Source organism: Pteropus vampyrus, unplaced genomic scaffold (assembly GCF_000151845.1).
Source record: "Pteropus vampyrus isolate Shadow unplaced genomic scaffold, Pvam_2.0 Scaffold223, whole genome shotgun sequence".
Lineage (NCBI taxonomy): Eukaryota > Metazoa > Chordata > Mammalia > Chiroptera > Pteropodidae > Pteropus > Pteropus vampyrus.
The window spans coordinates 198,588-223,512 of record NW_011889004.1 but is presented as its reverse complement, the minus strand read 5'-3'; the positions used below and the strand labels follow the sequence as shown (position 1 = coordinate 223,512).

The window sequence follows — 24,925 nt, the reverse complement described above, 5'->3', positions numbered from 1 at the left end:
ATTTCACTTAAATTGATTCAAAACAACTCAGAAGTCCATGGCTTTTTACCTTTCAAATTAGTAAATATGTAAAAGAATGCATGCTAGGAAGTGGGGGGAAAGGAACTGTTGGTAGGAGTTGAAATTGGAAGTCTTTTCTGGAATGTATCTTAGTTGTTTGAATACAACCATCGTATGACCCAGCCATTTCTCTTTGGAATTTACTCTATATAGAGAGAAGAGTTAATGAATAAACATCTACACACACTCATCATGGCATTTTTCATTGTTAAAAACACCTGAAATGTTTATAAATAGGGGACTGCTAGGTGACAGTACATTGTCATCTAGTTATTCTGAAACAGGTTCCAAAATACAGTACGTGGGAAATAAAAAAGAACAGAATGGATATATGTATATTTGTGTGCTCAGGATGGATACTCATTCTAGTGGGAAAATGGGGGTTGGGGTGGAAGAGAACCTTGCTTTTCATGGTCCAACCTTTTGTGCTGTTTGAATTTTTACCATGTACATGTGACACTGTAAAAAAAAAAAAAAAAAGACTAAAGTCCCATCCCTTCCACTCTTTAACAAGAGTTACTGCACTCATTCCCCTATTTGCTGCCTTGAACTAAGGACCTTCCTGCTACAGACCAGCCAGACCATCTCCTTCCTCCCAAACAGGTCAGCTATTCTGTGACAGGGAAAAGGGAGGGGACCTTGCATTTTATCTTCCCACCAAGAATGGCAGGAGTGCTCCTAGGAAATAGGCTATAGGCAGCACAGTGGGCACATCTAGAAGTTGAAGCTACAACATTTTAGAAATAAAGTATTTCAGTTTCTGTGGGTGTTGAGGATGAAGACAGGAAACAATGAAGATGGTAAAGATGAGGAAGAATTTGAAGAGTTTAAAGACACCATGGTAAAAAGAATAAACAGGAGGAAGTTACTGGATTTTACTAAGAAGAAAACAAAATAAGTTCAGGAGTCTCACCAGTAAAAGTTTATAGTATTGCATTTTGATTACAGGTGTGTAAATTAAAAACTTGAGTATTACCTTCTGGTAAAAATGCAGAACCAACTTCTTTTAGATTAAAAGAAAAGGTTTGGGGACAAAATGCTGCCTGGGATGAAGAGAGAGAGATGGACTGGAGAGGAACCACCAGCTTGAACCCCAAGACTCTTAAGAGAATCTTCCAGAGGAAGCAGCCAGGATCTCTCATCTCTCTGAATGGTATTTTCCCCAAACAACCCTCCTCCAGGGATGTGGTTTGGGGAAACCCAAAACCCTAAGCCATTGTGCCTAAGTGGTTAAAGACTCCCGAATCCAGTGTGGCCTGCTTCCCTCACCAGTTACTTCCTAGTCTTCTGCAGAATTCACAGGGTGGCACCATCTACCCACGGGGAGTGGGTAGATGCCAGTTTGAATCAGACCAGTGGGTACAAGGGCATAGTCCTTATGCCTTTAGAAAATCCAAAGTCCCCAAATAAAGAGAAGAGATAAGAGAGTGGAAAAAAATCAAACCAGAATTTTTCCAATGGCCATTAAAGAGAAAACAATTCTTGCCTGTCTTTGACCCTGAGAAGTTGCTTGAGGGACACAGCTGTATGAGCTGTGTGAGACAGTAGGGAAGGCATGGTGTGCTTCCTGCAGAACTGCCTCTGGAGTCCCTGCAGCCCACCTCCTGCACCTGTGGGCCAGGGGGCTCAGTGACCCCTTCTGTCTGCCCCATAGCAGGGACCTTGACGGAACATGGTGGAGCCAGGTAGAGGAGGAGAAAAGTAGCAGCAGCAGACCCTCTAAATTGGCCAGCACCACCTGAGGTGGCAGCACTCCCTGCCAAACCAGAGATGGAGGCCACCACATCAGTACCAAGGGCTCTTTCACACACAAGGTCCTTTCCTAAAAAGAATCCTTTGGAATTCAGACATTCAATGTGCTACCCAAGTCAGTGGTCTAACCAGTGTTGGATCTGTCCACTCAACCTGGACTCAAGTTATTGAGGCAGGAAACCTCATTGTCCACAGTTATGAGGAAATCACTCCAGCAATGAGAACTTGAATGGTGGATAGTGAGGTTGAATGGATCTTTCTTCCCCAAGCTGTTTGGACAAAGCCACAGCCAAGAGGACAGCTGCTCAGGCCGACACATCCCTGATCTAAGAAAGGAGCCGCTCAGTGCCAAGCTTCTTCCTGACCCACAGCCCCCTTGGAGGTCCCCTGGATCAGAGCCCCTAGGAGGAGCACAACTCTGGGGTCTCTCTCCCTCCCCTATCCCTCATATTCCAACGTTGTTCATCTTCTAGGAGAGAAACCAGCCCTGCCTCTCCGACTTCTGGATGGCGCTGGACTTGCCACATCTTGAGGAGCCAGGAGCCAAGAGAATTGGCTTAAGCTTGACATACTGGTTCTCTGTCCTTTGCCCCAGAGTCATGCACTAAAAAAAAATGTATAGTCTCACAGCAGGCACAGCATCTTGTTCTTTTAAAAAATAAATATTTATAAACTTAGGGAGGAAGATTCAAAGAATCAAGAGTCTCTTTCCCTCCAAAAGCACAAATGTCCCACGTGCATCAAACCAAGGTAAATCCACCAACCCATGAATGAAACATCACCCCCACCCCCCTGGGAGCTCTCTGCCTTGAGGGGCAGGAGAGCTGATCTCTGGCTCCAAGCTCCTTAGTCTCCCTTGGTGATCAGGTCCTCGATGTAGGCATCCAGCTCATCATCTGTGTTGATGTCTATGTCCTAAAATAGAGCAGGGCAGGGTCAGCTGGAGGCCATAAGGTGGTGGGGGGCTCACCTCTCCACCCTTCTTGCAGCCTGTGGGGCCTGAGCCCAGAGTCCCCTCTTCTCCTCCTTCCTTTCCCCCCGCACCCTGGCTGTCAGCCCTCTCCCCTCCCTCTTGATCATTCCCCACCACCCCCAGCCCAATCCTCTGTGCACAGATGACGCCCAGATTTTCTGCCTCTGCCCTAACTCTACCCCCAAGTTCCAGGTTGCCTTAGCTGTGCTGCAGGCTTCTCAGACTGAATACATCCAAAACAACTCAAATGTACCCCAACCCAAGCTGTTCCCTTCTCAATACACACCACCATCTTCTCTTCACCCAGGGACTGAAGACAAGCCACAAGAGATCACCCATTTCTTCCCTATCTCTCAGATATTACAGATTTGCCCACTCCCTCCATCTTCACTGTCACCATCCAAGGTTCAGGAGACCAGAATCTCTCACCCAGATAACTGTGGGAACCTCCTCAATGTAGTCCTGGGTTCTAAACTCCACCCTCTCCAGTCCTTCTTATAACCAACCATAGTGTCTTAGATTGCAAGTTGAATGATGCCACACCCTTTCAGTGACTTCCTACTTCATAGAGGCCCTACTACTTCTCCTGCTGCCCACAACTCCCTGCCTTGGGCCTAGAGTCCTGCTCTTCCCTCTGCCCAGAGCATTCACATTCACTCTTGCATGACTGGTTCCACTCTCAGCTCAAATACCTCAGAGAGGCCATCCATAAACGCCCTGGTAAAGTTGTCTCCCCTTTTTCTGTTTCTCATTCTCTTTACTTCATGACACTTCCCACCATCAATAATTCTATCTCCTCCAATAGACTGTCAAGCTGTGAGAGCAGGGACCTATCTTGCCTGCCTGGTTCACCCAGTATCCACAGGACAGGCACAAAGTAGGCCCTCAGTGTTTACTGCCTGGATGAAGGACTGAGACCCTACAGGGCACTCCCCACTTCTGGGCCACCCAATCCCATCTGGGCGTCATCTGGAAAAGTGAGAACTTTCTATTTTATGGCTTGAAGAATTCTCAAACCAGGTTGTATATCAGAACGTCTAAACAAGGGCAAAAGTCTGATACCGTGGGTCTGGCTGGGATGAGGCCCAGGCAGCCGCACCACCTCCAGCCCTTCTGGTCAGGATGCTGTGCAGCCAGGGTTGGAACCACAGATTCCTGTGAGTGGGGAGAAGCGAGCAAGAGGTGCCCAGGCCCCCCTCCCTCAGGCACCAGGTGGTCCAGCTGCAATGAGAGGGCTGCCTGGCTCACCTCCTGCACCTTTTGTAGGAGCGCCACGATGTTGGTCCTCAGCTTCTGCAGCTTCTCCTCTGTCTCACGGAGCTTTTTCTCAGAGGAACGCAGGCTCTCCTCAGAGGCCTTGGCCCGCGAGTCAGCACGACTCTGGTAGGAATGGCACAAATTCTGGAGCCCCACTTCATACTGCTTGAAGTACTCTTTCTGTCAGAAGGGAAGCCGGAAAGTGGGTACATGAGTTCAAAGGGGTGCTCAGGGCCCTTTTAGATGAGCACTTGGTTTCCCCAACTGGCTTGGCACAAGGAGGCTGGACCTGAAGAAATGTCAAACACGAGGGGCAAGCCGTCTCCCTAGTTCCAAAGTAGAAAGACCCTGATGCCCATCGCATGGGGCTGCCATGAGGACAAAGACAGGATCACACATGTGAAGCACTCAGCAAAGTGCTTTAACAGACAGCAAGCCATAAGTAAATGTGAAGGATGATTCTTACCATTCCAGGTGGCACAAAAGGACAACAGTCATTCTTCCAGCTCCATCATACCTTTCTAACTTCACGGCAGCCCTTTCAACAATTCATTTCTAAAGTCAGCCTGACAATGTCAGGATCAAAAGTTCTCTTCCTCTAATATTTACCAAGCAACTACCAACAGCAGATAGCTCCAGATTTGTGTAGTATATTTATACAGCATCAGTTTTTAGTAACTTCCCTGAGTCCCTGGAACTTCCAAGGGGTGGGGAAGTAATGTTAACTAGTTTCTGTAGACAGGAGGCTTTTCAAACTTTTAAAAGATAGCAGAACACTTGTTTCAAATGAAATTTTACATGGAATCTCAGTGTAAAAACCAATTTAGGTAGTATCTCTAGATTATATTTCTTTTCTAAATTCAAACTTACAGCACCATGATCAACTCATAAATTACCAATGAGAATGATAAGGCCATTTAGATGAACCAGCAGATCCTGGCTAACCACTGCAGTTTTATCTCTAGCATTTATTTACTTCTATGAAGAGGAATGAGCTACCTAGCATTGGGTGGCTCCTGATTGCTGGTTTTAAAAAGTGTTACTGGCAAGTATTTAACTGTGTCGTTCTCCTTACAATCCAGATTGTTATTCTATTAAAGCAATAAGGCAAGAAAAACTTCAAGTTCTGCACACAAAAAAATTACTTTGGCAGCATAAAATAAATGTTCAAACTGCTCCAATGTATTAAAATTTAGTATACAATGTCTTGAACCTGTGATTTGTATTAGTTTAACTTTTAAAGTACTCATAGATTCTCTCTCACACACACATATATGTATCCAATATTTGAAGGACACTTGTGGACTATATGGAACTCCTGGTCCAGCATGATGGGAAAAAGGATGATCATTTAGACTGACAAGGACATAATGAACATTAGACTCTGTTGTGTCTCTAACATTAAAAAAATTAAAGTGAGTTCTTTTGGACATTACAATCAGGAGGACATATAAAGTTCATGCATTGGTGATATGCCTTCTTTTATAAGAATAAGCTAACAGACTATTTTAGGCTCACACGCTCCTATGTTTTGGTCTGAGCAGTAGAGCCCACTGCAGAGATCTCACTGCATCCAGGCTTTGCTCTGAGTTTGGCAAAAACGTTAAGATAAAAGCAACAAATCTGGCAAGAGGAAGCCAGGCCATAGCCTATCAGCTATTTGTTCCTGGAATCTGCAGGGCAACAGTTGAAGCATGGAGCTTTCTGTGAAGCTGTCATGAGTTCTGCTATCTTCTAGCTTCCTCAGTATGGACAACCCCCTCTCATCTCACAGGGAATCACGTTGGCACCATGGGAAGAGCAAGACCCTTGTCCTAAGGAGTGCCTGGGTTAAAAGCTGGCTCTATTACAACAGACTCTTCACCTCTTGGAGACTTAGTATCTTAACTCTTAGCCTCATTTCCTTAAAAATGGAATGGAAATAATACCCCATATTTTTCTCTCTGGAAAAACTTATCCAGAACGTAGCTGCCATACAAGCACCCACATCTTGAACATACTAATCCTGCAGTGTCAACTCCAGTCTATTCTACAAAAACCTCCTTCAAAAACTTAGCTATTCCTACCATGAAAACATCTCACTTGATGTGGACAATTACTAGATCCCCATCTCCAGTCCTGCCGTTCCCACTCCCAAGCACCAGTCCCCAATCTCCATCTGCCCACTGGACATCACCAGAAATTTAGTGTCTGTACTTCCAGCCCAACACAATTAAATCTCAACTAATCTTCCTCTGATAAAAGCTGTTTCTTCTCCCAGTTAACAGCCTTGTCATCAACTTCCAATTCCCACAGGCCTGAGACACAAAGAAGCATGTGGCCTCTGCCTCCTCCCCAATCACTTGCCTCTTGACATGTCCCTTTCACCTGATGGTCCTCTCTCACCACTCTGGCTCTCCTTCCCATTCCCTCACCTCTGACTTTTTACAACTATACTGGCCTCCTTGCCCCTGCATCTCCCATCCACCCATCCTACCTAAACATACTGCTACGAGAATTACCTTCTCAGGGGCAGAGTCAACAGACTTAGGCCCATAAACCAAATCAGCCTGCTGCCTGTTTCTGTAAATAAAGCTTTATTGGAACACAGCCACATCTTTTCCTTTACTTATTGTCTGTGGGGGCTGTCAGGCTATAAGAGTGGGATTGAGTACTTGCCAAAGACTATGTAGCCCACAAAGATGAAAATATTTGCTAACTGGTCCTCTACAGAAAAAGTCGGTTGACCTCTGCCCTAGACATGATTGACAATTCCATCAGCTCAAACATTTTGCTGGCCCTCCCATCTCCTACAGAGTTTAAGCCACTGTGCTTAAGATTGGACATTCAAGATGCATCATATCCTAGCTCTCAGGCCCCTTCTATCTTAAACGTTCACCCCTACCTGTTGTCCTGACCTCCCCCACCTGCTCTTTCATCTCTCTGGGCATTTGCTCACGAAAGTCCCCTCGTCTTAAACTCTCCCTGTCACTTACACAGGCACTTGCCAAAACCCACGTTTTCCTCAAACTGAGTTGCTCTCCCCTGTCCCCAACACTGCCCACATCCACAGCACTTACTGCTCTCCACCTTCACATTCAGCTACTTTGTAAAAATTCAGTCTCTAGAATCTTAAGCCACTTGGCAAGACACTTTTGCTGCTAAGAGGTCCAGCAGGGCCTGCTCAGGGTAGATGCCACATCAGCATTTGCTGGGTTAAATAAGACTCTGCTTATTTTCGCACATCATGAGCTTCTTTATACTTCCCTCCAAGAGAGTCGAGTTTTAGGCACTTTGAGCCTAAGTTCTTCACTGTTACCTGGGACAGGTCTACTATCCCTAAGTGAGGACTCAGGCCCGGAGTCTCACGACGCCAGATCATGTCCTCCAATTAAGCCACTTCTTTTTCCTACAATATAAAGTCTCCTCTTCCCTTCTCTCAGCATAATAGCTAGCTGAGAGGCCCACAGCTAAAAGATGCCAACCACAAGCACCAAGAGGGGCACACACAGTGCAAAATCAAAGGTCAGGCCAGACTCACCAAAGGAAATGATATTAGCTCATCTGAATTCATAGCACTCAGCTCCTTCTTGGAGATGGGGAAACTTGGAGGCAGGAAGTACCGTAAACAATTCCTAAACAAGAAAGACAAAGGTGGGGACAGGAAGTCAGAATGGCATGGAGGAGTAGAGAGCTGCTGCTGGCCCTGGAACAGGACGACAAACACACCGGAGGATTTGGACGAGCAGGTCGATGGTCTCGTGATTGGTGCTCGGAGCAGTAGTGTCAGGCTCGATGCGAATGCAGTCAGAAGTGGAGGGCTCTGCCACGGCCACAGCCTGCTGGGCCACCATGGTCTCTTCCTCCTCCCCACCCTCCTGCTGCGTGTCAGGGCTCTGATACTCCGGAGAAGGGGGCTTCATCAGCCGCACATCCTCACTGTCTTTTTCCACCCTAGGGAGAACATAATGCTTGTGTCACATGTCTTCTGGGCTCCCAGGATGGGATACCACCTCCCCCTGCCCTGAGCAACAGTCAACCCAGCCTCTCAGAAGGGGCATTACCAGCGGTCTCTTGGTGTTGTGTCTGTGGGCACGTAGTCAAACTTCACCTTCCACCGCACGACATGCTTGCCCACCTCCACAGCTGTAACACGGCCTGTGTACCACTCCCTGTTCACACGCACCTCCACGTGCAGCCCTTTATCTGAGAATGGAAATGGGGTGGAAGTCAGAAAACTACAGAGACTCCACACAGCCAGGGCCACCTCGAATAAGGTCACCCTAGGATTTGCAGGGACAAGAACCCCTAGGTGCTTGCCCCCACTATGCCGGAGACATAGAGCCCAGCCATCTGGGTTTCCTTCCCCATCTGTCATGAGGGTGCCAAAGAGCAGCAGAACAAGTGACTACCAGAGGTGCACGCCAAGGAATTAAGTGCTAAAAATACACACAATAGTGGCTTTCTTCAGAATTCTTCTCGGAATTAGACTTGGAACCACTGTAGCATGAAAGCCCAAAGCCAGGAGAGCCTCCATAAGCCTTTGGGGTAAGCTGCTGCTGGCTGAGGTGCCCCATTTTCCCCATAGGCTGCCAGATACACCTCCTTGAACTTACCTTTCTGAGCCTTCTTGAGGTCAGCTGAATCCTCTTCCCCAGCACTGTCTGAGAGCTACAAGGAGAAGAGTCTGTCAGAGTCATCCCCAGTGTCCCCAAAGAGTGGACTTTTGCATGACTCGCTGCCCAGGGTCATCAGCCATCATATTCATGTTGTCTTACACAGCAGTTTAAATCACCATGTCTTGCTGAGACCCACTCCTTAAATTACTACCTTAGGTAACTGCACTTCTGCTACCCTTATAAACAAGATAGCTGACAAAGGGCAGAATGTCGAAGACACAGGAAGCAAGGGTTTCAAGCCTCCCTGATCTGCACCAGTGTGACCTCAGACCTGTGCCTAGAGCCAGAAGGCAGCCACACTCTGGATGCTCCCTGGCACCATGTTTCCAGTCATCTGCATGACTGAGAGGCCTTCAGAGATGGACTGCATTCCTGGAAGGCTCATGTCACAGAGCACAAACAGAGCTGGTACAGACTGCAGGTACAGACTACAGGGGCAGTATAGACCCTGAGGGGGGAGTCTCTAAGAACCTCACCTTGACCACCTACCTCATTCGAGTCCTTCTTTTCCTCTTTCACAGCAATTTTGCTCCGCTTGGACCTCTCCTTCCTCCTTTCAGCCTCTTCTTCGGCTTCTTCTTCATCAGAGACCTCTAGGGTCCGCTTCCGACCAGGCGTGGCCTAGAGCAAGAGAAAAGGGACTATGAGAGTCCTGCCAGTCCTTGAGGTACAAAAGATTCCATTTTGCCTAACAGGGCTTCAGAGAGGGGCCTGTATAGCTGAGCACCCCCGGACATGACTCAGTACACAGAAACCTCTTGGCCCCTGTACCCACGAGGACTTTTACTCAAAGCTGTCACCAGGGAAGCCTCTCAATCCACTTCACACTTGGCTTGGCTGGCCAGCCACCCTGGCCAGCCAGCTGTGACCACCCTGAGACACACCAACCACTTCTGCAGCCCACCAATCTATGCCCAGTGTGAGAAGCCAGTAGAGGTGATTCAAGTTTGTGGCAGACCAAAACTCAGAGAGAGCAGTGAAAAGCTCTCTGAACAAGGAACCAAATCACTCTGTGCCCCTGACCGAGTCCCTTCAGCCATCTGGACTTCTCCTCAGGGGCAGCAGCTGGTCTCCACTGAGGCACCCCCAGAACAGCTTTGACACTTCCTGACACCACTCCTATACCACTGAGGGTGGGCTGGGAGCTGGGGAAAGTAAAACATCTTACCGGGGAAAGTTTACTGGGTGGCTCTGACTTCTTGACTACTGGAGTCTTGATGGCTTTGGGGGCAGGAACCTCCCGAGGGCTCTTAGAGTTGGGCAGCAGAGATGATGACAGAGGCTGCACCAGTGGGGCAGGCCGGGGTGCAGTCTTGACCTGAGTGTTAGCATGCTTTCGGGGTGCCTCGGGTGGCTGGAGAAGCCTGGATGTACAGGCCTCCTCCCGGGATACCAGGGCAGAAGGCTTTAGGGTGCTGCTGATGACAGGAGCCTTCCGAGGATGGCTGGCTGGCCTGGGAGGTTGCAAGGAAGGGGGTCTGCTTGGGGCATTCTTGATCACAGCAGGTAAAGGAGGTGACCGAGGACGCTGAGGTCTACGTGCAGGTTCCTAAAAGAGGCCCAGGGAGAGTAAAAACAATGATCCTAGCACAAGACACCTGAGGAAAAGTTCCGTCTCTTGCCCTTGGGCTTTACCTCAGTGGAAGGTCTGGTGGTCACTTCCAATGGCAATTTCTTCAGGTCAGCTTGGGAGCGGATGGGTGTCGTTTTCTGCAGGGAAAACGTGATGATAAGGTTGTCTGCCTGTCTTGGTACATTCAAGTAAACTTTTTGGATCCCTACTATGTGTCTAGGACAACAGGCAAATAAAAAAGAAAACCCAGGCCTCAGTCCTACTGTTACATGAGTCTCCCATGCTCACTGACTGAGGAGACAAAAAAATATGCACAGACACTAAACCATCAGCAAAATGCAGCATTCTGTATGATTAATCCAGCAATTGGGAGACTGGGAAAAAGTGTCAATGGACTCAATTACTATAAAAAACATCAAAAAAGGTGGGAAAGGCCTGGTCTGATCAATAAGACCAGAAAAGACGGTGAGATTCAGCAAACAGGGATACATGCATAAGCCGTCCGAACTAGTGAGAATTTCTGCAGACACAGAAACCAGAAAGCAAAAAGCTTTTATAATACATATGATAAAGAGTTAATACCACAAATATGTCTAAAAAACCCTGACAAATCAATTAAAGGGAAAAAATGAAATATGAGACTAAGCAATTCTAAAAGAAACATAGACACATGGAAAAACTGTCAATTTTAGAAATATAAAAAATTCAAATTATAAAATGTATACCTCTATCAAATTTGCAAAAACGTTTACAAATAAATGTACTACTGATTTAAAAAGAAACAGAAATTAATATATCTTCTGGAAATGCTTTTAAAAGCCATAAAATTTTATAAACCCCTTTATTCTTTCAAATTCACTTCTAGAAAATTATGCCCCCCAAAATAATTATGCACTAAAAAGACATTTCTAAATATATACGTATGTATATGTATATCATGTGACATGTCGTGAGCTCTATATTACTATTAAAAATACATATGTATTTATGTGTATGTAAGCAATCATAAAAAGCTGGAAGAATTTGTAGTAAATAACGGTTATGTCTAAGGTAGGATATTTGTTTTCTGGAGTTTTAAAACATTCATAAATTAATTAAACCACTGTAATATAAACAAAAAACTCTTTTTAAAAGAATAATCAGGGTGTACTTGAGAACCAGTGTGCCTAGAGGTTGGGATTTGGAAAGCTTTGGCAGTACTCATGGGTGAATGGAGAGAATAGGGGAGCCACTGAGGGTTGAGAGAATAGGGGAGCCACTGAGGGTTGCTATCCCATCCCAAAAAGACCCTTGTCACAGGCTAGCTCTGCGTACTGCCCATGACCACACACCTGCAGGGCCTCCAGCTTCTCCTGCTGTTGGCGAATTTTCTCTGTCAACTGCTTTTGCTTCTCTTCCTGTGTCTTCAGGTCCTTTCTGAATGTCCCCAGTGGGACCTTCTGCTTCTGTTCAGAAGCCTCACACCTGCAGAAAGAAGGTGCTAAGGAGGCTATGGCAAACCAGGGCTCTAGGTGGGGCAGGGTCCTATCTCCTCAGTGAACCTATACTGTCTCTCAGAGTAACCACCTCAGAGTTCCCAAGTGCACGGAATACTCACTGCAGGACACACCTCTATTTTTACCTCCAGGGCACTTATTATGTGCAGCAACATAGATGTAAAGATGTCAGCGCTGACCTCAAGAAGCGTAGTGAGTTATTTATTCAAAGAGTGGTGGGAGAACATGGTGGGAGGATGGAGATATCTACAATCTCCCTATAAGAGAAAGTGCTCACCGGTCCTGCTCAGGATCAGGGTTCATGGAGCAAACCCAGGTATCAGGGTAATCTTTTTCCACAGAATTCAGCTGAAAGGGGAGGGTCCGCCACTTCAGGCACAAATCTGTAACACAGAAAACACACCCCACAAAGTCAGTCATGCCTACCAACAATATCTACAGTCAGGCTCCTCCTAGTCAGGTCCAAGGCAAAGATCTTCACTCTGGCTCCAACTCTACCTTCCTTACAGAACAGTAACTCTTCTCAGGGACAGTGATTCCAGCAAGGATGGAAACTTTATATTGTGGACTCTCAACACCCCCAACCCCTCTCCCTCCTCCACTAAGATGCTGGCTCAGTCTACACTTGTACCATTAACAATGTGGTACCAAACCAAGTGAGGTCTAGTAGGTTAGATGACCTGCCTCAATCAGGAGGGACAGACTAAGACTGAGCTCTCAGGTCCATCACTGAACATCATCATATCCTTAGTGGGACTATAAGTCCACGAATGTCAGTCCCACCAGGAGACCAGTACAGGGATGGAGAGAAAAGAGGACCATGAACTATGACAGAAAGGAGTCAGGAGGAGGTTCCGACCACTGACTCACCACACTGGATGGTGGTTGGGATTTCCATAGCTCTCCGGCGTTTGTAACGCAGCTCACTGGATGGGGGCTGGTTCCAGTTGGCAGAGAGGTAGCCAAACTCATCCCAAAACTTGATGATTCCCCGCTGGGCTAGAAGGCAAACAAACACCCACACACCTCCTTAGGAGCCAGCCTCTCTTTCTAATTTCACCCCTCAGGCAGTGAGAGTATACTAAGGCTGGAGGTGAAGAGAAAGGCCATTACCAATGGCGATGTCCTTCCAGTACTGTGCCAGGTGCTCCCCCATTGCCCGCAGCAGGTGCCGGTACTCCTTGGCATCAGCAAAGTCCTGTTTGTTGTGTGTAGGCTCCAGGACCAGGTAGGGCACATCAACGACCCCAACGACCCCGCCACATGCCCTGCCAAGAGAAAGAAGACACAGCTCTGTCATCCCACTGGCCAAAACCCTCCCGCCATCCACCCTGTGCTGGGAAGCTCTCCTGGGGCAGTACTCACATGCCCCCTTCCAGCTGTGGGCCCACTTTCTCATACATCTTGATCAAGCGGCTACAGTTGTAGATGAACATGCCATCCAGGTCCCGGTGTTCAATGTTGACCCCAAAAACAAAATTCAGTTCCTTAGGCTCTTTAAGCGCTCTGGGAAGACAAAACATAAATTCAAGAAAATCAACTCATTAACAAGCAAATACCACAGTGTTTATTTAAGATGTGTTAAGCTCAAACTTAAGATGTGTTAAGCAAAAAGTTTTGCATTTTCATTTAATGTATATAATCTTTTAGACTTGATAGGAATATGCACTGTGCAGTGACTCTAAGCATCCCTCATTAAAAGCTTATGACTTTGGCTTCTGATAACAAAACAGACAGATTTAGGTGTGAATGGGATGCTGTAAAGCTGCTGCAAATCTGTGAGTTACACAGTGGTATAAACACAAGGTTTTCTGCATATTTACTCCATTAATGTGACATTAATTATTTTTGAAAAGGCAAAAATTCACAAGAACATTGAGAAAAGAGACCATCATGTGATAAATGTCAACAAAATCAGGGAAGCTGAAAAGCAAATGGATGTGCAGTGGACTGACTCATATGGAAGAAACCCGAAACCTACACCTGTGAAAAGGGGGCCTAGAAGAAGCAAGCCAAGAATTCAAGGCCCAGAGCCCAGAGAGGCTCCACACAGAGGTGGGACAGGAAGACAATTTAACAAGCCAGGACAAATGCCTATTCTAGATTTACAAAAGAAAAAAGAAAAAAAAAAAAAAGGTCCAGAACTCAATCTATAGCATTATTCCACAACTGTAAATAGGGATAAAAAATTAAGAATAGATATCACCAGGTGACAGAAGTATAGGGAAGTTTAAAAACCTTTTTTAATGTTCTATATTTCACAAGTTTTATACAATGAGCATTTTATAGATCCTTTAAATGGAAAGAAAAAAGGAAAGGGAGGGAAGGGGGAGAGGAGATGAAAAGGGAGATGGGGAGAGAGAAGAAGAGGGGAGAAAGAAGGGAGGAGACACAAACAAATGAACAAGTGCCAGTGAGAAGGGTTTGGTGTTCAAGGTGTTGGCCATGCCATGCCTTTTTCTAGCTCAGGAAAGAACTGAGCTAGGAAAAAACCATTCTCCTACAGTAAAAATTTGACAAGCATTTGGCATCACATTAATGACTTTCTCAAAGCAATCTTTGGGACAGAATGGCAACCTTGCTGGGTGGGGAGCGATTCCTCAAGCTCTTTTGTCAATGATCAGTACAAAAGCTCCATAATTTTAAAAGATCAAAGGCTAGCCCTGGAATTTACCGCTGCTTGGCCTCCTTGATCCGCTTCTTGACATCAGCTTCTCTACGCAGGGTAATGGCTGTGTTCTGAACCTGACGCAACATAACCTGGAAATGAACGTCGGCACTAAATGAGAAGAGGTGGTGCTCTGGGCCACAGCAGGGAATATTACAACACATCTAAAACCTCTTTCTTTAAAGCACATGGATGCAAAACTACACCAAGAGATTTACTTCGTTTCTACAGAAAGCGGAGACAAACTCAAAAGCTGTGTTTTACTTGACCAGGCTCACTAACATAGAGGAAACATCCCCAACTGAAACAAAAGTCTAAGGCGTGTATCAGACAGGGAGAGGCGCTCTGACCCTTACCACTGTGTGACCTGGAGCAAGTGACGCTCTTCAATTTCTCTTTCTATAAACTGAGAATATTAAGTGTTCTCACATCATATCATTATTGGCATGTTGATTCTGCCATACAGTGTGTTCGATAGTGATTATGCAAACATCATAACATCCCATAACATCCATAACATCCCATTTTCCAGCATTAGAGCAAGGGATTTATGACCGTCCTGGGGCTGAGCCATGCCAGCCCTGGGATCCCACTACCAGAAATGCTGGAGAACAGCCGCAGAGGTCTGGGGCCTTACCCTAGTGTCCCGTGTGAGGTCTCCGCCTAAGCGTATTTCTAATGTCCGAGCTTTGCTCTCTGCCTCCCGCGCCTTTTCTTCAGCTGAAATCCAGAAGAAACCATGATAAGGAATTTAAAGGTTTAAAACTCTTAGTCATCCCTCCTGGATCCCATAGTGCAATCCCTGCTCGAAAAGACATGTGTGTACACTGTCAAGGAACAGGAGAACCAGTGAGCAACCTCCCTGCTTGAACTACAGAATAGATTCAAAAACAAATAAGTAAAGGATGCCCAATGAAAACAGGCATTATTTATACCTGAGAAGTGCTTTTCAAACTCTACAAATGAATCAGAACAGGTCAAAAACCGCCCGAGGCAACCAGAGTTAAACCCTCAGCAGGAGCTAGAAGTTATCAAAGTCCTCATCCAATTACTCTCCATTAAGCAGCCAAGAAGCCCTGTGACCATGACAGACCTTGAGGTTTTTGCCCTGGAGTCATAAAAACCAATTTCACAAATATTTGGGCCAGAGGACTGTGTGGGATTCTTCACGCTGGGCAAGCCTGGGAGTTGACAAATGGCTGATTAAAGGCAAGTGGAGTCTGGGAAGAAAAACTGCTGAGGAGACTGGCATGCATTGGAAGAGGTGCAAGAGAACAGAATGTCCCAGGGTGGTGGATGGAGACTTTTCTTGGATCCTGCTTTGGCAACAAGCAGTGTCCCCCAGGCAACCCCCACCCAGTCCCTCCTGCACAGTGGGGGTCATTACCAATCCGTGCTACATGCTCGGCTTTCTTCACCTCCTGCTCTGCACGGGTCTTGAAACGGCTTGACGTGTACTTGTACATCCTGAACAGGGCAAAAAGCAACCTGAGGGACCAAGCAGCAGCAGGGCAGGGCAGCAACCCAAGCAGCACAGGAAGCACCCTGCCTTCCTGCCTCCCCCCAAGCTGCACTGTCCTGGCCTCACAGGATGAGTCATAGCCAAGCTTATTTCAGCAAAAAGATCCAATTCCTTACTCTACTTGCCCCTTGCCTCCTGCTCCAGGTTTGATAAGCAACCTCACTACTCACCCCGTGTCATTAATTCCATAGCACAAACAAACCTCAGTAATCGGCCAGGGCCTCTGCTTTCCTATGTAGCATCTAAAGGCCCCTTGACCCTGAAGCCGAGAGCTCCAACAGCTCACTGTGCCAGGCAGGGCACCCTCCATGTCATAGAAGATACTCATACTCAACGAGCTTCGCCAGACAACCTCCACAGCCCGTTAGCTGTTTCTGTCCCTCCCTCAGGACCCAGAAGTTTCTCCGCAGTAAACCACAGGCAGCTTAAAGGCCTCAATGCAGTGAATACTGTCAGAGCTTCCCATCCCACATCACTCCAAATAATCAGTGCCCCAGAAAAAATGTAACCAGGCCCTGTCCTTGGCCCGAGGGAAACAGCAGACCAGGGTGGGCACGCCCCTACCTGGGCTTGTACAGGCAGCAGGAGAGCCTCTTGGTCTGCACCTTGTGGCCGTGAATGAAGATCCTCATCCGAGGATCAATATAGAGCACGGCAGCATAGGCACGGAATGAGCGCCGCTCTGGCTTCCTGGAGGTGGTAGAACGAAGGAAAGCTGTCACCCACCCGACAACCAGCCTGACCAAGGGTGTAGGACAGCCTCTCTGCAGGCCCTCCACCTTTCCAACTCACATCTTGGCATCTCTTGCCACTGTGAAGGGGTACTCCCTCAGTGTTGATACCATATCCTGCCCCAGCGCACATCCCCAGCACAGGCACCCCACAGATACCTGACCTGGCCCTACCACTGCCCCACCATGGCTCCAGCAATTCCTCTCCCCTCTCTAGGCCTGTTTCTTCTGTCAAATCAAGAGTTGGAACAACATGGGATCACTAATCTTTTCTTTTGGCTTAGCTGAAGATCTACTGTCCTATTCATCTCTCTGCCTTGTGGCAAGAAGATGAGTTCTCAGCTTCATCAACTTTAAAATTGGGAAATCCAGGGAATGAGCTGTCCTCTCTCCCTAAAGTCGCCTCCTGAGCTTTTCTCTGCTGAGAGAATAAAAAGCAGCTCCAAGACTTCCTTCCCTTTCCAGCCACACTCACGTGCCCTCTGGGGAAGTCTCTGCCATCTGGATATCTCTTGGATTTGAGATTATGTCTAGCTCTGGCTCCCCGTTATCCATGAGTTTGAGATTGAAGATGATCACCAGTGTTCCTGGGGAAAAGAAATCCTTTTGATCTGCCAGGCATTCCCACCAACCTCATGGCTCTGGAGCTCTGGGTTTTAGGGGACACATCCTACTTACCAGTGTCACCAGGAATCTTCATGAACTGAGTCATCACTTCCTCCTCATTGCGGAAGGGAGAATACTTGTAGATGAGCTCTGTCTCAATGGAGAACTTCTCCACATTGTCTGTGACAGGGTCCCGGGTCTGAGCATTCCAAGTGGGCAATGGGACTATCACCTTTGGAGTAAGCACAGGCAGACACTTTCAGGGAGACCCCAGAACAGCATTCCCCAAAAACATGCATCTATCTTGACCCTCCCTATAATGGCTCCACACTGCCCAGGGCATGAGGCCCAAGCTCCACAGCCTGGCACCAGAGGTTCTGTGGCTTCTGCCCCTACCCAAGATTCAGCCTCACATTGCTAGGTCCTCTGGGGCATGCTGGGTTATGCCCAGGGGGCTTCTGCATAGGCAACTCCCTGCTTGGGATGTCCCTGGCTATTTTCCTAGTTTGGTAATAATCCTACTCTTTCCACTAAGGAAAATGTATTTGCAATTATCTAGTGAAGTTGAAGATACACATAAACATAACCTACAACTTAGCAATTCCACTCCCAGGTATATATCCTAGGAGAAACTTTTGTACGTTTACACCAGCAAACATGTAAGAACAACAAAATATGTACAACAGAGTGTATAAATTAAACTACAGTAATTTGTATAATCAAATACTGTGCAGCGATGAAAATGAACAAACTAATAGCTACTAGCATCAACATGGATGAATCTCACAATGTTAACTGAAAGCAGCAAAATACAAAAAAAAAATCCTACAAAGAATCCATTTATATAAAATTCATAAGTGGGCAAAACTATTCAAGAATGTCTACATAGGGTGACAAAACTATAAAAAAAAAAACAAAAAAACAAAAAAACAAGGAACTGATGATCACAAAAGTCACTTGAAGGCAGGTCCCCCTCACCAATTAGGTACAATAATTGGTGAGGGGCACACTGGGGACTTCCAGCATCAGTCTATGATGGTCGCTACATTGGTGTGAGCTTTATAATTATTCTCTCTACCGTATATACATTTTAATTCGCTGTTCCGTATGTATGGAATTTAATCTTATGTCTAAGCAACGTTTTTCAAAAATCCTACCTGTGTCAATTATACCTCAATGAAATTGGGGGAAAAAATCCTATTCTTTCTTCAAAACCTTACCTCAAATGCCACTTCCCCAGAGGCCTCAATGTGCTTTTCCCCCTCAACCAGCCAGCTGCCAAGGCAGCCCTAGGGATGGCTGACTGCTGGGATTCCCTCTGTAGAGCAAAGCAGCCCAGGCACCTCAGAGGTTCAAATGAGATGGCCCACCATGAGGAAAAAAGAACTCTATTTTAACAAGTGCCAGGGGGACAAGCTGTTAAGAGTTCTGAGATATCTGCTAGTTTCTAAGAAGCTTCATGCCTATAGTATCCAACCCTAGGGCTGGTCTGGAAACATTCCTAGCCAGCGAAAAATGATCTTATTTTGAAATCTTGGCTGAGTTCACACTAGAGTACAATCCAAAACAGTGACCTTCTAGCACCAAGTAAGGAAAAAATTTCAACCTAGCTTTTTCACCAGGGAATTGAGTTCCATTTGTGTTCTGTGAATCTGTACCTTACTCTTCACCTCCCAATTCTCATAGGAGTCCCCAGTGACAACAGCATTAAACTATGGGCATTCACTTCCACTGGCACCCATTCCTGCCATCAGAACACTTCTCCTTTAGTTTCAATGTCACCATTCTCCTGGTTTTCCTCCCACCCTCTGGCCGCTCCTGTCTCCTCTGCTGCTTTCTCCTCTTCCCAGCCTTTTAAATGTCAGCATGCCTGAGATCCCAGGTCCTCTTCTCACTCTACACACTCCTTTAGTTGACCTCACTTGCTACCAAGAATCTGGGAGCCCAAGTATCCCCCCGGCTCCAGAGCCAGATTTAACCTTGCGTGCCCAGGATAAAACACTCTTCCCTTTCAAGCTGTCCCTCTTCCATTCTTCCCCAGCTCCAGACAGCCTGTCATGCCCAACTGCCACACCAGAACCTGAATCATCCAAAGGTCAAACACCAAATCACACCTGCTAAAGAGATGAAGCCTTCTATTTCTCTCACCCCTCTACTTTGAGTCCCATCAGGCTACACACAGCCAGGACCTTTCAGCTGGTCCACTCCAACACTTCAATCTTTCCAATCCAATCACCACACAATAACCAAACTGACCTTTTTAAAAGAGAATCTCATACTGCCATATCCTTGCTTAAATTCCCTTTCATGGTTGCTTTTTAACAAAGTCCCACACACTCACCAAGGCCCTGAGGTCAAGCCTGATCCGGCCCTCCCTTTCTTCAGGTGTCCCCTTGGCCAAGTCTCTTCCCACAGCACTCACCAGCCCTAGGGCCTTGAACAGACTATTTTTATTGACTTAACACTCTCCTCCCACCACCCTCGGTCCATAAGGAAACATTCCTGAAAACGTGAGCTTGGACTAAGCTCTCCTGCCCTACCTTCTCCCAGAAGCCTGCTCTTTCCAGCTAAAGCACTTCCCTCATTCCAAGTATGCTGAATGAACTGACACACTCACCAAAAAGGCAAACAAATACACTGGCTTGCCAAGTAACAATGGCAGAAAAAGACAGCTTTTTGTTTCCAGCACAAACTAATTTGCTATGATTTAGGCTCACAACAAAACAGGGCCAGTATAAATTTAATCATAGTTAACCAATAGAAATGAATTAGATTGAAACTTTGAATTCACCTATCTGCTGATATGACAGCCATGGATTTCTCTCTGCATACCCTCTCAGCACCTTCTCTCAAGCTCTGGCCTCCATTTGTCACATATGAAAGGAGATAAGAGTCCAGTCTGAAGCGGGGCAGACCAAAGCCTACCCAGCTTAGTCCCCATGAGGGGGCAAAAACTTCACCAGACCACCTCTGCAGATATCTGAGTCACCAGGCCACAAAAAGAATCAATTGAGCATCTGTTTAGCTTATATAGTGAATTAATTACCAAATGTTTTTAAATCAGAATATTGTAAATTCATTAGACCTTCCAACATAGCAATAATTAGCTGGGGCTAAATGTCAGCTGCCATTTAGCAAAGAACTTACTCCGATGTTTTCCACATACTCACCAGCTTCACTACCTGCCTAGGCCCTGTAGGTGTCTGACTTATGTTCTGACATAGATGGTTAGAGCAACGTTTCCTCAAAAGGAAAATGCACTCACAGCATATCTCACAAAATCACCATCATAAAAGAAAGACAGTGCTGTTCCTATTATTACTACCAGATACGGTTTTCACCTATAGTCATGGAAGTCCAAAATACTTCCCCTTATAAAACAACAGTCCCTAGTGACACCCTACCAGACTGAACTCAAGCTGCAGATCGAGGGGAGCTGCAAATCCAACTCTTGGTTCCTGCCCCTTGATAGCCTGAAGCTTTGAGATTTTACTTCCTCTCACACTAAGGATCTCTGTGTTCATTAACCCCTCAACCAGTTCATCCCTCTGGCTAACCACAATGACAGGGGGCATGGCTACAATCTTGCATCTCCAATGAGCCCAGCATTGCAAATGACCAATGAAAACAGCCTGGGCAGACCCAAAAAATATGGTATGGTGACTCAAATGACAAGTATGGGACCTACTTCATCAATGCCTTCCTCCTCATGAAAGGTACGAGACAGGAAGAGGCAGGTCATGGTGTCATCCTTCTTGGTGAAGAGGATAAAATCTTTCCCGATGCGCATAGAGCCCCTGAAAAGGAAGCAGAAATGGGTTATTCTCCCACGGATTCAAAAGCTCATCTGAAAAAGGAAACTGATCTACCCTCTGGACGTGATTAAACTGCCTTTGGAGGACTCTTGTAAAGGGGTCCCTAAGTTCTCAGGACCCTGAGCTGAGTTCCACAGTCCTCGTTCCCTCTCCTCCCATCTGACACTCCTCCCTATGCTCCTCCATTGGTTTTAGTCTTCACTTATAACCTTCTCTACCACCTACCCACTGTGCAGGGCTCTCGCACCACCCTTCCAGGCCACATTCACCACCAATTTTCAGCTCTGGGTTAGTGTCACCACCAGGCTATTGCCACAATGATAACAAGTAACCCTGTCGCTTGTGTTCCAGGTTTATTTAGCTGCACAAGGGCTGCTATACCCTCTGACTGTGCCACCATCAGGTTTCATCCCAGTAACTGATACCTTCAACATAGCATCTTCTATACTAATCACATCCAGTTCTCATCCTATCCTTCCTTCGCTGACAAACTCTACCCTCCCATCCACTCATCAAATGGCAGCACCATCAAGGGAACAGCCCACTGCCAATATTCACAAGTCCTCAAAAAAAACCAGTATGATCTCAAGGCTCAGCCAAACATAGGGGCTAACCATATAAAATACAATTCTTCATCACAGTTTTCGAGAAGGCTTATAATTGGCTCAGGTCCTATGACTATAGCCATCTTCTGCCTCAGATTATTTTGTCACCTCGAGCTCATTTTGACACAGGCAGGTCCCTGCTTTTGGATGCAACTGGTTTCTGGGAAATGAGGCTGACTTCCTTGAGGCAAAAGTCTGAATGCAAGCAACTGCTTCCTTCCTCTGTTTGGCCACATTAACCACCTGAGGAGCAGGCCAGGACAGGCCTTTCCAGGCAACACGGAACAGTTGCCCTGCAGAAGCATGAGCACCCGCAGGAGGACTGCCCACTGAACAATGGGGCTATTTAGCTCCTTTCTTCTGAGCAGCTTCTGGGGCTTTATGGCTATTATCTCATTAGCCCTCATAATACCCTAAGGAGGTGGTGATGGCAGTAAGAAGCCTTATTAGTCTCATCTACATACAGATACAAACCAGGCTGGCATGCCAAGCACACAAATGAATGCCATGTCCCATTTCCCCAGATGCTTAGGAAAACTCCCAGGACACTATCCAGAGACACCCTAGGGGCTGCCAAGTTCTGTTTCTCCTCCTCCAGTTCCCAAGCTTCTGGCAATGCTCCTTCCTGACAATTTCACAGTCCTCCTCCCTCTTCCCTAAAGCTTTGGGTGGCAAAATGAGGCACATTATTTGCCTTCTGTCAAAGCTTATTCTTGCCCTAATTTGGCAAAAACTCTCATTTTGTCCTCTTTCTTCCATCTTTGAACCTGACCTTGGAAGCTGCATAGCAACAACCCAAAAATGTCACCTCTCTTGCTGGTTTCCCTGCTTCTCAGTCCTATTTTCACCACAAGTCCCTTCCACCTGAAATTCTTTTTCAACTTCTGAATTGGTTTCAAAATGGACCCACTCTGAACACTAGATGGCTCCATCTCTATGGGTCCTCCGCAAAAAATCCTTCTATTAATATGCCAATGACAACACTTCCAACTTTTATACACTTTCCTTCCCAGTTTTCTAAGCACTTTCAGAGTCACATTTTAGCTGTTCCTAAAACTTATTGTGTAAGGGAGAATGTCAGATTAGAATCTTATTTTCTAGATTAAGAAGTAGATATTCAGAGAGGTGAAATGGTTTATCTGAGGCCCCAGAACTGAAAAGACAAGTAGGAGGAGGCTGGCCTACAACCTACATGAGAAGTCAGGGTTTCTTACATCACACTGACTCTAGGAGACTTCAGTTATTGGGGACTTCAATTGCCAGCATCAGAATCACCTAGGGAATCTATGAAAAACACAGATTATTAGGCCTTGCCCTAGACTCATTCAATCAGGTCAGGAATCTAACATGGAAAGATCAAAAAAGGAGAACTTTTTTTAAAAGCCAGAAACCAGGCTAGAGCTCTCACAGCAATGATAGCATTTAATCCTTAACCTACTTCGTATGTATTATGATCCCAATTTACAAAAGAAGAAGCTGAGGCTCAGAGAAGTAATTAATTGGCTGAGGTGAGATTTGAACTCCAGTTTGTCTGACTTAAGTGAGATGGATACAGCTCCAGCTTGGCAGTCAGAAAAGACCTGGTTCATATCTCTGCTCTATACTTGGGCACTTTTACATCTTTGGGCAAATTATTCAGGCCTATAAAACCTCGATTTCTCATCTGAAAATAAGAATAATACCTACGCTTCATAGAACTATAGAGAGAATTAAACAAGATCATTCATATAAAGTTTTTAACACAGTACCTGGTACACAGTAAGTGCCTGGTATTACAATTTGATTCTTGCCATGAGAGAAATCAAAAAATCCAGGTACTTGGTCCCTGATGTCTTTGGAAGCACTCTCTTTCTTCCCCACACCCAAAGCATGCTGCATGTGAGGGACAACTGATGCTACTGACTGATTAAACCACCACCCTTTCTCAAACAAAACATTTCCACAACAAGACTAGAAATGTGACTCAGAATTCCATTTGTACAAACTCCCATTCCACCAAAATTTATTCCATCCAAAGGTATGTACAGCTGGAAGTGAGCATTTCAGAAATAGAAACCTTTCTCTTGGGGCTTCACTCAAAATCAGAACAACACATTCCAAATACCAAACAACTGGGAACCAAGGGCTGAAAAAGAAGTCCCAAGGGATTTGAACACATTAGGTAGATCCCAGCTACACAACCCAGCAGGACATGTGAGTGGAGATCGCGTCCTCTGGGAGAGAGAGTTTGGGACTCTCTTACTCATCTTGGATCCCCAGTGCCTAACACAAAGCATGACACATGGCAGGTGCTCAAGAGAACACTACCACGCCATGAAGCGACCCCCTCACTATCTCAGATGCATTCCAACCCCACAAAACTACCACTCAAGGCCTCAAGCACAATGCAAAATAAGAATTTTCAACAGAAGAGTGCAGTAACAGAGCACAGTTTCAAGAGAAACCTACAGCTTCTCCTACCCCAATTGGTTTTGGACAGTCATACTTTTCCATCTGTAAAGTAAACTAGACCAGATAACAGTTGATTAGTCCCCAAATTACTCCTTTCTAACTCTCTCCTGTTCCAGAGTTACAGTGATAGAGGTATAAGGAGAGGAAAGCTTTCATGGGACAGAAGCAGGAGAGCATTGTTTGATTTTGTTTTCAATCCTATGGCAGCTTCTAGTATACTTACGATTTTAACCCATTCCCATACTGCCCAATCTGGGTGGACTCAGGTGTTCGCTTGGCCGACTTCCCAAACTGGATCACACTGGCAGCATCGCCTGAAATGGCAGGCATAAAAGAGAGTGAAAAGTTAGTATTTCTTTCCCAGGCTCCTCAAAATCAAATGTCTGAACTTTGTTAACTCCAGGCAGAGCTATGTGTCTACCGAAAACCTCTGTCCAAGGAAATCACAACCATGAGGCAAATGTAGGCAACTTGACTGGGCTGTCAGTAAATGCCATCGCAATAACCTTGTTCCGTTTTACCCAAAAAGGATAATAAGGCTGGGGGGCAGGGAGGAGGAAAGTCTGTAGTGTCGGCTCCAGGATGTTGTGCATCCTGGTAAATATAATGTCAAGAGACAAGGAACCTGACTGACTTCAGGTTGCCATTCAGATTCTATCTCCAATGCTAGGACAAAACCTTGGCAAATCCATCAGTGGAATTAAGCCTGAGATGTTGAAACAGACTCCTCTCGCTCCAGGTGGATCTTCTAGTCACAA

General features: G+C 46.1%; 1 protein-coding gene across 4 annotated transcripts in view; it reads right to left on the bottom strand.

Annotated features, from left to right (window-relative positions):
* Nucleotides 1–2,441: 2,441 nt before the first annotated feature.
* Nucleotides 2,442–24,925, bottom strand: part of MORC2 (MORC family CW-type zinc finger 2) — a 37,207-nt gene continuing 14,723 nt past the window's right edge. Inside the window, exons 5-27 of one of the 4 annotated variants that reach the window (XM_011373295.2) lie at nt 24,391–24,481; nt 20,985–21,093; nt 17,369–17,528; nt 17,166–17,277; nt 16,524–16,649; nt 15,825–15,904; nt 15,075–15,157; nt 14,444–14,529; nt 13,135–13,275; nt 12,883–13,037; nt 12,640–12,768; nt 12,047–12,152; nt 11,605–11,737; nt 10,336–10,410; nt 9,869–10,249; nt 9,190–9,321; nt 8,638–8,692; nt 8,086–8,227; nt 7,751–7,975; nt 7,563–7,656; nt 4,034–4,222; nt 3,848–3,940; nt 2,442–2,727 (exon numbers count right to left, since the gene is read on the bottom strand). In XM_011373295.2, the coding sequence (XP_011371597.1) occupies nt 2,659–2,727; nt 3,848–3,940; nt 4,034–4,222; nt 7,563–7,656; nt 7,751–7,975; nt 8,086–8,227; nt 8,638–8,692; nt 9,190–9,321; nt 9,869–10,249; nt 10,336–10,410; nt 11,605–11,737; nt 12,047–12,152; nt 12,640–12,768; nt 12,883–13,037; nt 13,135–13,275; nt 14,444–14,529; nt 15,075–15,157; nt 15,825–15,904; nt 16,524–16,649; nt 17,166–17,277; nt 17,369–17,528; nt 20,985–21,093; nt 24,391–24,481 (2,966 nt within the window). In that variant the 3' untranslated portion in view covers nt 2,442–2,658. The remainder of the gene's footprint in view (nt 2,728–3,847; nt 3,941–4,033; nt 4,223–7,562; nt 7,657–7,750; nt 7,976–8,085; nt 8,228–8,637; nt 8,693–9,189; nt 9,322–9,868; nt 10,250–10,335; nt 10,411–11,604; nt 11,738–12,046; nt 12,153–12,639; nt 12,769–12,882; nt 13,038–13,134; nt 13,276–14,443; nt 14,530–15,074; nt 15,158–15,824; nt 15,905–16,523; nt 16,650–17,165; nt 17,278–17,368; nt 17,529–20,984; nt 21,094–24,390; nt 24,482–24,925) is intronic. The other 3 variants (XM_011373298.2, XM_011373297.2, XM_011373296.2) reach the window with 3 other exon arrangements.